At 40.2% G+C, this 14,131-nt stretch overlaps 1 protein-coding gene across 9 annotated transcripts in view; it reads left to right on the top strand.

Moving 5' to 3' along the window:
* Window positions 1-416: 416 nt before the first annotated feature.
* The window catches only part of Tcf12 (transcription factor 12), a 271,626-nt gene continuing 257,911 nt past the window's right edge, over window positions 417-14,131 (top strand). For 2 of the 9 annotated variants that reach the window (XM_076926250.1, XM_076926246.1), the window contains exons 1-3: window positions 495-703; window positions 1,402-1,498; window positions 2,462-2,534. In XM_076926250.1, the coding sequence (XP_076782365.1) occupies window positions 1,424-1,498; window positions 2,462-2,534 (148 nt within the window). In that variant the 5' untranslated portion in view covers window positions 495-703; window positions 1,402-1,423. Of the gene's footprint in view, window positions 704-1,401; window positions 1,499-2,461; window positions 2,535-14,131 lie in introns of those variants that run through there. The other 7 variants (XM_076926253.1, XM_076926251.1, XM_076926247.1 and 4 more) reach the window with 6 other exon arrangements.

The following is a 14,131-nucleotide window of genomic DNA, read 5'->3' as shown; positions in this document are numbered from 1 at the left end:
GCCGGGCGCAACCCTTCCCTGGCACTTGGTGTGCCGGTGCGGGGCTCAGATGGGACGCCACGCTCGCTCAGGTGAGCGGGCTGATTAACGCAGTGCGAGGGGCTTCGCGCTTTTCCCACAGAGTCCGCCCACCACAGCTGCGGCTCCGCAGCCGGCCTCGCCTCCCGCGTCCGGCGGGGCTGAGCTCTGGACTGGCTGCGGGTGGCGAATCCAGATGCTGCCCAGCTGCGTCCCCGTCGCGGGAATCTCAGGGCGCAGCGAGCGCGAGGAGACGCCCGCCGCCGGCCGTGGGCTTTGTCCGTCCGCCGCTCCGCCCCGCCCCGTGCCTCCCCGCCCCCTCCGCGGTCCCACTTCCTCGGCGCGGGAGGCGGGAGCGCGCCGGGCAGCGAGGGGTTAAGCCGACGCGCTTGAGGCGCGGAGGGATCCGGAGGCGAGCGGAGCTCGGTGCTGAGGCCGCCTCAGCGGAAAAAAAAAATGTCCGCCTGAGGAGACCCACAAGTTCTATCGGGGGGACAGCCAGCCCGCCCGGGGAGCCACGGGCGGCCAAGCCCGAGAGCCGCCCGAGCCGCGCGGACTCGAGCGCTCGCGCGGGCCCGAGGCAACCCAGCCGCCGGCGGCGCGTGGGGAGGGGGAAGCCTGAGCCCGCGCTCCCGGCCAAAGTGAACTTTAATCGGGAAGGTTGGATGCGGAGCCCGGGCGGCAGGTAACCGCGGGCGGCGGGCGGGACGTGCGGAACTCAGGTCCCTTTGTACCGCGCCGAGCCCGGGGCCGCGTCCAAGTTGCGGCGCGCGGCGGGGCGGAGGCGCGAGCTGCGGGGTCCAGGCCCGGGCAGCGGCACTCGGCCTGCGCGGCGCTCGGGGCTCGGCGCTCGGCGCTCGGCGCTCGGGGCCGGGGAGCCGCCGAGCCCGCCTCATTGTTCCGCGAGTCCCGGGCAGGGCGGCCCAAGTGGGAGGAGGAGGCCGGGCGGGAGTTTGCCGTGCGCGGACGCGCGTGGGGCGCTCTCAACCAACCCGGGGAGCCCTGCTGGGGACGTCCGGGCCGCAGACGCGGGCCTGCGAGCGGCGCGCTCCCCGCAACTTGTCAGCTCTATTGTTGCTGAGCGAGTGAGTCACTTGGTCTCCGGGTCGCCGCCGCTCTCTCGCTCCCTCGCTGGGCGCGGGCTCGCTCCGTACTCCGCCCGGGGGACCCCGAAGACGAGCCGCCTTGGAAACTTGCGGGAGCCACCGAGCCACGCGTGGGTTCCCGCATCGGAGCGGCGCCCGTCTCTGTCCTTCGGGGATGCGTGGTGGGGGGGGGGGTCTGGCGTGTCGGTCGGCGCCCCCCACCCCGAGTGCTGCCTCTCTCGCCTTCTCACGTCGAGCGTCCGGGTCTCCGTGGCTCAGCTTGTCTTCTCTGCCTTAGGACCTGCTAGAAGTGGCTGAAGATGAATCCCCAGCAGCAGCGCATGGCCGCGATAGGGACCGACAAGGAGCTGAGCGACCTGCTGGACTTCAGTGCGGTATGAGAGCTTTCCTCCGCATCTTGGGGTTGGTTCTTTTGAGGTTTCTCGAGATAGCGAGCAAAGGGAGAAAAGGGGGGAAAGCGACATGGCAGCGGCCAACTCCATCTGCTTTTCAGCGCTAGTTCTCAGGGCTGGAGTCCAGCTCCCCCAAGTTGGACACCTGAACTTTGATGTAATGTCTAGACTTGCAGATTTCAAACTTTAATGCCAGAGGGGTCATTTGATTTAACTAGTCAGAAGAAGAACAATGTAATCATGAGCTCTGGTTGAGTCACTCCCTTCTGATGATTATTAGAGATTTTAGACTTTATAGAAAGAAAAAAATATTTTTCCTGAACATTTCTCAGCATTTCCCTCCCCAAGACGTTATGTGGCTTGCGATACCTGAAAGATGCCAGCTTCAAAAACGCCAACCCAGCTCTAGATTTCCCAGCCTTCTGAGTGCTTTAAGTATACATATGGAAAATGGTTTAAAAATAAAAGGTGGAGCCACCGAGCCCATTGCCCTCATTTCTTACTAATGGGTTGAATTTCAACGTTAACTGCTCCTAGAAGGCAGGGCCAATACCTGTTGTATTAGAACTGTTTATTATCGTTCCTGTATGTGGTAATTTCATCGGACATGATTCTGATTGCAAGTGCTTATTAAGTAATGTTAATGTAATGAGAATCACTTAGGGCCAAAGTGAAGATCATGGGTAAAAATTTACTGTTTAAACTTAATTATCTTGTAATCTTGCCTGTGGCTGGGTTTTCATAGCCAGTGCCACCAGTTCTCCCAAGCAGTATTAGTAAGTAATATCACTTGTTATTGCCATCCTTGGTCTGAATGTATCTTCCATTTGTATTTTTAATTCCCTATGAAAATTAGGAAACTAATTGATGACATGTGGTGAGCTTTTCTTTGCAGGAGTATAGAAGAATTTTAAGATTAATAGATTCATTTGGGTTATTTTGCAGATGTTTTCTCCACCTGTTAATAGTGGGAAAACGAGACCAACAACACTGGGAAGTAGTCAGTTCAGCGGGTCAGGTAAGACGATGCTGAAAATCAGAAGTTTATATTTCAGTGCTCAGATATATTTTAGTGATATAAACCAAAGGAGCCTCAGACTCGGAGAGTTGTCCTGAAGATTGTTTGGATGTTTTAAAGAATTTTAACATGAACTTAAAGTTGCTCTTTTTGTGAATGTTAAGACTGAAAATTGCCTTGAACATGGTAGATTGTGTCATGACTGTATTTAGAAAAGTGCCTGAATAAGGAGCTTTGTGTGGTTCACGGGTGTTCCTTTGAATATATGCAGACATTTAATATATTTTCAGCTCATTAGTGTTATTAAATCCCAGGCTCTAAAATGGATAAACATATTATTTAATCTATGTGCATAAAAGGTAGAATTGAGTCAAGAAATAATTAGTAAGTTGTATTTATTTTAAAGTGGCTTTTACACTGTAGGAAATAAGTAATTTTGTGGGCATTAGTTTAAAATGTTAATTCTATGTTAAAATAAATAAAATCTTAGATTTATTTTAAATGACATAGGACCAAATTTTTGTCCTGTAATCGAATTATATTAGGGTATTTTTTTAAAGTTAGATTCCTAAGACAATATTATTGTAAATTTGTTTGCTTTTGGTAAACTATGTTTGTCATATTACTAAATATTGTCACCTTAAAAAAAATCTTATAATTTAAAAGTAAATATTCCAGAGCAGGGATATAAAAGTTTAATTTCTGTTTCATTTCAACTTACTCTTCAGTGTCCAGAGAGATGGGGAGAAAAGCAATGAGAGCATCATCCTGAGAAAACCGGCTGTTAGTGTGTCTGGGCAGAGGCAGCTCAGGCACTGGTGTTTTGAGCAGTGCTTTTCGTTTACCCTAGTAAATCATAGCTGGTTTCCAAAGGGCTGTGATAGCAGAAAGCCTGGAAATTAGCTAAATTTTATTCTGTTTCTACTTCATGTTTAAAAAGATGTTTTGGTTGAAAATCACACATTAGTTTAACTGAATTCCATTTTTAACGATGACACTGAAGCATGTTATTTAACAAATCAAAGAGGAAAATAAAAGCAGTATGGATTACATGTAACCTGAAGGCTAGTAGTAGTGTTGTTGATTACAAAGATAAAGTGTTAGCCAGAGTCCACCTCTTCTCTTGCTGGTAATCACTGGAGCATTTCTGTGTTTTGGGATACAGGAAGAAAATTATTTATAAAGAAGTGGCTGTATTCCAGACTTCTCCTAGCATTTAGAGGGCATCTTGATTTTTACAACTAAGAGTTTGTTGTCACCAACTTTTAGATTTAATAATAGGTGCCTGGTTTGTTCTGCGTGTCTTGATTGCTATTTTATGCTGTTAGCTTCAAATCAAGTTGTGGAAAACATACTTACCTGGGCATTGATCAGGACAGGAGCATTAGAAATTTGCTGGGAGAGTGCAGTTGACTTATTTTTAGACATTAAGAATGACTTCTGATAGGAAACTGTCTGGTGGACTGCAGGCATGGCACTGGCACTGCTAGGACTCTGCAGGGCTGTGTCTCACAAATGTTTATCGTAGAAGTTACACTCATTTCTCTGAATTATGATGTTATTTGGACTTAAGTATTTAGATTCTGTGAGCATAGCAATATTTAGCTGTGGGGTTTGTTTTAAAAGAATTATAATATAAAGCTATGCTCTTTAGTAATTAATGAAATTTAAATTTTAAGATGAGAAAATTGCACAAGGTTATTTTACAGCAAAATAGCCGATGGATACAGCTTCTCCATAGCCTTTCTTATTTCAAAGTGAATGTTTAAAAGAAATTGGCACAGTAATATTCTGTGTATGTACTATGGGTGTATCTTTCAGACATTTGATTAACCTATGATAATTTCAAAGGATACTTGTAACATACCCTAGTTTCTATTGACGAGTAACATATAGGGTGGTGGGAAGATCTATCTCATGGTTCTTTTGAAGAGCTATTTCTAAAGACTGGAGGTTTTTGTCTTTGGAGTAACATGTGCGACACTTGTCTTTTGCTTGGAGAGAGCTGCAGTTTATAATGTGCAGTATTACGTCCTTTTCATTATTTGTCCCTTCAGAGAATGACTTAATTTCGTAGTTGATCATTTTTGAAATACTATCCAAATTATGCACAAGACTTTTGTATCTTCATTTTAGCTGAAAGTACTCAATATGTTCTATAAAATTAAATGTTCCTTTTATCTTTCTGAAACAAAATAAATAACTTGTATGGTAGCTGGCACTAAGAAGTAATTATGGAAAAGATGAATGTGTATTTATTACTTGAATCTGTACGATGTCATTTCTTCATGAAGATGTTATTTCCTTTGCATTGTAGTTAGACTGTAAATTAGTCTACTTGGTGTGATAGGCTGTGTGAGATGTTCTGTAGTGACCTTGTGATAAGTGTTTCTTTGGAAATGAAAGGTGGGGTACTCCAGGTTCATATATAGTTATAGGAAATAGTATATACATCTGAGTGTAGTGACTCACACTTTTAATCTCAGCTTTTGGGAGGCAGAGGCAGGAGGAACAGGAATTTAAGATCAGTCTGGGCTGTTTGAGACTGTCAAAACAAACAAACCAAGACCTAAAATAACAACAAAAGAAGGAAAGTATTCACAGATCCAAGGTTCCTTTCCCCATTTTCCTTTAGTAATAATGTTTGGCTGAAACACAGCACAGTGTCACACCTTGGGTACTGATAAGTGATGTGGTAAAGACACCCTCACACTGCCCTTTCAGAATTGCATACACTTTCCTAGTAATTAAACAATTCATAACATTATTAACTGTTTACTCACTCCATTAAGTATGGTAAGATTATTAGGTGTGGACCCATCCTATAGCATTTTAAATTGCTAGACATCTTGTGAAGAAGAAATGAAGACAGAAAACCAAGGTTTAACTAATGTGTTTTGAAACTGAACAATATTACAAACAGAAAAAGTGATTTTTTTTTAATAAAAAGGAAACTAAGTTGGCTTGTCACTCAGGATTTTTTAGGTTATGAGTGGGGTGTGGACCTCTGTACTGAGTTTTAGTAATATGTATATAAGAGTCAACATTTTAGATACTGCTTTAGGTAATACTACTGATAAGAAGTAACTGTAGAGTCAGTATGGAGACACATGGAATATTTTAAGTTAAAATTGTTTATTAAGGTAAAAAAAGATAAGTAGCAAAGATGTCTTCCAGGAAATACTTGTAAATAAAAGTACAAACTTGGAAAACAGAAAAATGAAACACAGAATTGTAGTCGTGAGCTTTGTATGCCCCTGAGAACAATTCCCGCAGTGCCTTTCATTAAATTACTGTGAGGGACTTGGTATACTTAGTGAAATGTGCTTGTGATGGATTGTTTTTGTCTTCATCAACAACTTAAATATAAATGTATATTTGTCTTTAAACGATCTTGTGGTATGTTGTCTTCTCTGAGCTTCACAATGGTTTTTTTGATAGGACAATAAAACCATTCAACCTTAATTATAATCACAGTTGTTTCTACATTTTAATTTAACAGGACCATAGAGAGTACAAGTTATTAAAACCAGATAGTCTTCCCTTCTTGAACAATTAGTAATCATTTCTGGAATTTCCTGCCTGCTTTATATTATTGAAGCCTTGGGCATCTTGTTACCGGAGAGTTCTCTGAGACAGAGGTGCTAGCTAGGATGTTCGAAGGTGGGAACTGAAGAAGGAAAGAAAAGCCTGTTTCTGGACATTGCATAAGCGACCTTACTTAAAACAGAAACAGAGCAACAACAAACCCTTAAACAGTTAAAGATTTTGTTTGGTTGTCACCTGAATGTAACTTTTAGTTGAGAATGTTGGAATTACAACTTCAGTGTGTTTCTATTTAAGGAACAAAGTGAGAAAACCAACATATCACCATAGAAGACTGCTTTGTTCAATAGTTGAGTCATATGCAGTCTCATTGTCAGTCAGGTAACCATGTATTAATTACTACTTTATTCAGCCTAATCTTGTAGTACTAGCATTTGAGAAGATGGGAAATAGAGAAGGTCTTAGGATGGAAGTGGAGACAGGTTGTTGTTTATGTGTAATGATAAAAGATAAAACTGTAAAGTAAACTTCTGTAATACAGAATATCAAGAATTATATGTTAATGTAATTTAAGCCCCATAAGAGGGCTGTGCCTTAGAGTGAGGGAACCAGCCTAACTTACAAGGCTTGATTCAGTGTTGACATGGGAGGGCAATGTGCAGGATTATTCAGGGAGGAGGAGAACCCACCTCCTAGCAGTTGAGATAGTACAAAGTGGTAATTTGGTGGAACCGAAGGGCCTATACAATTTGAGAAAAGAGAAGTTGGCTTTATCTAATTGCCATTCCAGAATTCATACTTACAGACTATTATCTGGAGCTGAGTTTTTGGGGTTACATTCAGACATTATCACTTACTAGCTTGGTAGACATGAGAGAATTACCTAACCCTCTATGGGCTACTCCTCTTAGTCTGTTAGGTAATAGCTCTTTGTAAGTCTGAGGGTCAGAGGGGCTAATAAATGGAAAGCCCCAAGAACAGCTCATGGTATGCAGCAGGTTGTGGTGGGCTGAGTTGTTGCTGGGGAGGAACCTGGATAAGGAAAACATTCAGGAGGTTGCACTAATTTAGAGATGATATTACTAAGGTTTGGATTTAACCACAGTGTGTATGGGAACTAGAAAGAGAATAAATACTAGGGGTAAAGACTCATAGATTCCAAAGGGTCAGAGTTTTGTAGGTAAGAGAGACAGTCAATGATAGTTCTGAAAATAATGAAGATGAATATTTTTGAGTCTTAAATTTGACACAACCTACTTCAGGGTTTATAAAGTTCAGTGGTAGAACAGTTGCTTAGAAATCAGATCAATTGAGTTTGATATTTTTCATGTTGTTAAAACCAAATCAAATAAAAAACAAGGAACATACACCCCAACAATAAAAGAAACATACAAATTCAGGTGACTGGAAATTCTTATTGCTAATATGGAGGCTTTTGAGGGGAAAGTGCTAGGAAGTGAATTAAGGTGCTGTTTTAGAGAAAATAAAGGCAAACAACAACTCACCTTTCATCTGCCTATAAAATTAGTGCAGAGTTGTCAGCTGTTACCACCCTTAGTTCACTGTCCAGAGAAAACTGTTGGGTTTTGATTTATTTTCTTTAGGTTTTTTTTTTTTTTTTTTTTTTTTTTGCCCTGGAAGTGCAATATTTGTATTTGCCAAGGTGAAATCTTAATAGTAGCTCCACCTTATATGCATCTACCCCTAAAATGCCACTGTATAGTCTGTCATGAATATTTTCTTTTGTTATATTCTTTATCAACTTAGTTTAAAATGGTTGCATCTTTTACATGGAGTAGATGCAGCAATACTTAAGTTTTCTTATTGTTTACTTTAGGGATTTTGTTAATTTTCCTTTTGATATGATAAATACTGTAGTAATGAAGACTTTTAAAAAATACATATATGTGTTTGGTAGGAGTACAGAATTTCTTTTTCTACCTATGTTATAATTAAGGAGTTAATGAATTCTATAGGGAGATGAACTCAGTGGGATAAATGATGAGGCTATGAGTTGATATTAGTGGTGGATTTAGATGTTTATATCTGACTTTGTTGATTAATGTAAAAGTACACATGCTTATTAGCATGAATGAGTAAGTGGTGGTGACTCACCACGGCAGTGTTAGAGATGGGGTTATGCAGTTATAGTTAGAGAATTCCCTGCAGTCTTTGACTTGTGCTTACTGGGATGGAGAGGAACCTATCAAATTGTGAGAAAGTCCTTGAATTGTGACTTTTCAGGAAAGGGGCAGAGTCATGTAGTGGGTGGAGTTGACCTTCAGAGCCATCCAATTGGCCTGGAACCAGTGCTTTCCGCTTACTAGCTGTGTTGCTCCAAGCACATCATTTAAATCCCCTGGGCATACTTTTGTTGTTTGTATAAAGTAGATAATACTTGCTTTCAGAATCCTAGTGAGAGTGAAAGGAAGTTACTTATTGTGTATTTACATACCACAAAGCTAACTCAAGTGATGGTTATTTCTGTTGTAGCATTGTTGCCCCCCAACCCCTCCTTTTTAAAACAGCATCTCACTCTGTAGCCCATGCTGTGCCAGAACTCACTGTGTAGTCCATAGCATACTTGAACTTACTGTAATTCTCCTGCCTCACCCTCCAAAAAGCTGGGATTACAGGCATGTAGTACCATGCCCTTGATGCAGTTTCTTCTTAACTAGAATTTATGGGTAACATTAACAGTAATAATAATTATAGTCAGTATTATAGATAGCGTTTATTAAATTGTTAGGCTGCGATAGGCATTGTTCTAAGTACATTATTATCTTTGTGGTGGTGAAGTTGAGTAAATGCCTCATGAGCTGCTTTTTTTTTTTTTTTTTTTTAAAGAATTTATATGAGCATACTGTAGCTGTCTTCAGACACACCAGAAGAAGGCATCAGATCCCATTAGAGATGGCTGTGAGCCACCATGTGGTTGCTGGGAATTGAACTCAGGACCTCTGGAAGAGCAGTCAGTGTTCTTAACCACTGAACCATCTCTTTATTTAGCCCCAAGCTGCTTATTTTTGATATCATAAATTTATGTGTTTTTACATGTTACATGTATAAGAGGTAAGAAAATCCAAAAGTTGCTTTGAAGGATGATCTGATTACTAAATAATTGAACTAGTGTTTCCTTCCTTCTTTTTTTTTTTTTTTTTAAGATGATTTCTTCTTAATACTGTTATTCTATAGACCACATACATATTGTAGGGTACAGATGGTGAATGGAATAAGTATATGTTTTATAAACCTCCCGTGCTTAGGTATCACCATTTCTTAGATATAGGTAGTCTTTTCTCTGTATTTTCTCTACCTGCTTGAAATCCTGGATAGAATAAAAATTAAACAATGTAAGAGGATAATCTAGCTTGGAGATATGCTGGAGAGACTCCAGAAGGTGTTAGGTTAGAGCAGTGTTTCTTAAACTGTGGGTTGTGACCCCTTTGCTTTTAACCACTGAGCCATCTCTGTTGTCTCTCATCCTATAAATATACATTTGAAATGGGAAGAGAAATTATATTTTTATAAAAATACATTAATTTTTGTTCTATGTTTAAAATGTTGTTTTATATGTTGCAGGTTAAAATTGTGGTCTTAGAGTGACCATGAGTCACTCAAGCTTTTGAAAGCTGCTTGGGGACTTAGAGATGACACAGAAATTAAAACAGATTAAGATTTGGTTACTAGTCTTTATTCTAGCGGATCATGAGTCAGAGATGAAATCTTCAAAGCAATATAATCATACAATTTGAGATAACTTACAACAATAGACCTTTTTCTTAAAGCTTTGCTATCACATCTCAACATACTTTTTGTTTTTAAGACTTGGAGATAAATAGACATGATAGTTTATACCTCTAATCACAGCATGTAGAAGGCTAAAGCTGGAGGATTGTGAATTTGTGAATTTGAGGAGAGCCTGGGCCTTATAGTGAGATCCAGGTTAGCCTAGTCTAGAATCGAAAATTAGAGTTTGTTCAAGATGTGATTTCATCCCCTGCTTTGGGGTTAAGAGGACAGCTACATTGGGACTGGTAGGCTCTCAGAATTGGGATAATCAAGTAGATGAAACGAAACAGCATTCTTGGAACCAGGTAGAAGTACTGGTTCAGCTGTGTCCTTGTTTCTGGTGACCTAGTGTGAGCAGGATCACTTCACAGTTAGCGACTGTAACACCATTGCTTTGGTGGCTGACAGTGCAGGTTGTATAGACAGTAACTGGCACAGTGCTGTATTTGTGGGACATAGAAGATTTGTGGTAGGAGCCGCCACACTTCAGTCCTGGAGGCATATGTTGTTTTGAGGTTGTTGGAGACAGATGAGGTTTGCTTGTACTATTGGAGAGAAGAAAATGCTAGCATCAATTTAAAGTTACAGTAGAATTATGGTGTGACCATATATAGGTTCAGAGTTCACTATTTGAGAAGCAGGATTGAAAAATCTGGGTTCTCCTGATTACAAGTTTGTCTGAGGCTTTGTTTGGAAGCTCTATCAAGTGACACTGTCCTTGTTACTCCAGCCAGAGGCTCATGAGCTTATCGGGTTGCTGTTACCATCTTCAGGTTTTTGTAACCTGTTTTTCAGTGTTAACTCCAGTTTAGAATAAAGTTAAAGAAAATATCTCCATATTGAATCCCTTGGGGCTGACAAGATAGGTCAATGGTAAAAGTGCTTACCGCTAAGAGTGATGACCTAAAGTGTGATCCCTGGGACTCACCTGGTGAGAGGAGAGAACTGACTGTCATAAGTTGCCTTCTGACTTCTGCATGTGCTTCGTGACATAGTTGCACGTCTCCCCTCTAATCCCTGCCACCATAAACAGGAGAGAAAATCCAACTTTTTATATTGAATATCTTGGGGTGAACACATGGACAGCTTGGATGGATCAAGGCTTTCTAATTAGGCAGGTATCTGAGGATTTCAAGACTCTACAGATGCTTTTAGTGTCTCTTGTCTGAGTGTCAGTGGCTAGTTAAGTGTGTTTTGCTTACTGTAACTCCCATTTCTGAGCCATAGATGTCTAGTCTATGAGTTATGATCTTAAAACCTAGAAAAGTCTAAACTTGTAACTACAAATTTAGTAGATAAACTATTTAGCTGGCAATATATGGCTTAATATGCAAAAAGGCCATTGATACCTTCTGTTTCCCCAGTTTTTGTATGGTTATCAGCTGTTGGAACAATTTCCAACATAGTTTATATACTATATATTTTTTTCTAAAATCTGAAAATCTCCACTCACCTAAATACTTTTTTTAAAAGCTCACAAAAAGGATTTTCCTTCCTTCCTTCCTTCCTTCCTTCCTTCCTTCCTTCCTTCCTTCCTTCCTTCTTCCCTCCCTCCCTCCCTCCCTCCCTCCCTTCCTTCCTTCCTCCCTTCCTCCCTTTCTTCCTTCCTTTTTCTCTCTTTCTGATTTATTTTATGTATGTGAGTACACTGTCCCTGTCTTCAGACACACCAGAAGAGGGAATCAGACCTCATTACAGATGGTTGTGAGCCACCATGTGATTGCTGGGAATTAAACTCAGGACCTCTGGAAGAGTAGTCAGTGCTCTTAACCACTGAGCTATCTCTCCAGCCTGGATTTCTTTCTTTAAACTAAAATTATAGACTGGGAACTTTAAATACAGGAAAAAATGTGGTAAATTAGTTCTGTGACATAGATTCTTGGGCTAGAAGATTTTTAGGTTGAGTTTTGTCCTTTGAGTGTTTTCATTAGACCGATTTAGGGACTTAGATTCTACTTTGAGGATAAAGTAGCTGTCTTGTCTTTGGGCCAAGGAATACTTAGACTTCTCTGATCAGCTAAAGCATACAGGAAAATATTCAAGGTTTTCCCAGAGTGGAATATTTTCATTCTTTTTCCATTTGTTAATATAACATTAATTATAGCATTAGATGATAGATACCCTTCGAAGGGAAGCCTCATTCTTTATCATAGCCTTTCTGGATTTTGTCAGTTTTCTGGTAGCAGATAGAGAAGAAAATCCTCCAAGGGTTAATCAGCTTCATGAAGAAAATGTGGAGTCACAGTACTTACAGGCAATAGACAAAGTCACTCTCTGATAAATTCTGTTTTTTTTTTTTTAATTTTGGAAAAGTTTTCAGATTAGTAGCATAATGTTTATTCCTATGATAATAGGAATTGCAGTCTTTTTCAGTAAAAAAAAATCATGATTTTAATGAGTGTGATCCTACTGCCTATGGTTGGCTCTGTCCCACTGCTGTTAACACAGCTATGGAAATAATGAAATGTGTAGTGAACTAGGCTTTGTAGAATCTGCTCTGGCTTTTTCATTTACTTTGCAAACCTGTTTATTCTACAGTTCCTAGTGTTAATTATGTGAAGAGCCGTGATACAGTACTGGATAATTAAATTAGCTTAGCTGGTAACTAAACAGTAGGAACACAAAGCAGGCTGTCCAGCCAGGGTCTCTCTTGCCTTTATATTTACTTATCCCTCATTTCTAGCCTAGAAAAGTGCTGCAGTGAGCAATTTAATTGATATCAAGATATCTAGACTTTGGAGACTTACTCAACAAGTTTTAATAGCAGCTGGGCTTTGCCTAGTGGTTGATGAAAGGGGCAGAGTCTCAGTCATTATAAAAATACTTCATAGACATTTACTTCTCTGCTGTTTACTTCACAGTTCTTGTAAGATGTCTTGTAAGATGTTAGTAACTGTTCATTTCACAGAGGAAACAGAAATCAAGAGTGATGCATGTTTGGTGTGGTTTCTGACTGTCCCTCAAGCAGCAAGCTGATGAGCTAGCGGTAGTCACACCTGCACTGATACCAATCTACATAGTTTGTCTTAAGGAGAAACTTACTGTCTCTAGAAATCGTTACAATTTGTTGTTATAATAGGAGTCTAATGTAAGGGTTAGATTGATATTTTCCAAAATAAAGTATTTCAAGATTTATTTTTATTAAAAAGAAAACAGTATAATTATACATTTACATAAAACAGATAAGCATTTTAAAAAAGTATTTCAAGATGTTAATTGCAAACAGCTACAGTCTGAACCATCTTTGGGAGAATGGAACTTCGTGTCTCATTGTTTAGCTGCCTTTGTGTTTTTGGAAGAATAGGAAATTTTTATAGTTGTTATGGATTGGAATATTTAGGCTTATTTTCAGTTGAGACTATTACATCCAACACTGTAATACATCTCAAAGGTTGTAAATGGTACTGAGAGTACAGTCGTGTGAATTACAAAACTAAAGATTATAGGAATTTGCATTAGGGCTTTTGAACTCACTTTAGTATTTTTTAGAGTGCTGTCATCTGCCTTTATGTATTTGTTGTGATTGTTACTTAGATTATAAACGTTTTGAAAACAAAAGTCATATTTTATACTTGTGATTTAGCAAAACACCACTTCTTAAGGTTCACAAACACTTGATTTAGGTTTGGATATATGTGGTTATTTGGAAAGAGGTTAAATACCCTTTTATTTTTCTTTCCTAGCATAACCTGCATGGTAAGGCTTAGAGGAAGCACTAAGATTTATGATAAGCTGACTGGAGATTTGAAATGTGCACCATTTATTAGAATGTTTTACCTGTCCTCTTATTTCTTCTGCAAAGCTCTTAGCCCATTCAGGACTCTACATTTAAATATCAAGGATGAGCAGGAAGTGGCCAAGAGGTAAAACCATTGAGGTTTTAACAGGAGTACAGCTGGCTCTGCAGAACCACAGCCAGCTCTGGCTCTAAGAGCAATGAGAAGTGATACTTTGATAGTGGTGGTGAGTGCATGCATGTGCATGTTCTGCCCCTGTCCTCCCTGCAAAGAGTGTGTGGTACGTTTGTTCTGAGTAATGTCAAGCTGAGAGAATAGCTTGTTTGGTTCTTGGCTTAACTGGCCATAGGAACTCAATTTTAAGACAGTTGTAGGAACCATTTATCACCATCTGGCCCAGGCCAGAACTGTGAAAGTTAGACTTTTCTTAAACAACCCTGATTTTGCCAGTTGACTTGGGCTTTTTGGCTTTGAAATAAAGTTTTGTAGTTTGCAATACAGTAGATGTGGGGAAGTGTTCTG

Source organism: Arvicanthis niloticus, chromosome 27 (assembly GCF_011762505.2).
Source record: "Arvicanthis niloticus isolate mArvNil1 chromosome 27, mArvNil1.pat.X, whole genome shotgun sequence".
Lineage (NCBI taxonomy): Eukaryota > Metazoa > Chordata > Mammalia > Rodentia > Muridae > Arvicanthis > Arvicanthis niloticus.
This window is presented reverse-complemented; position numbering and strand designations above follow the sequence as displayed.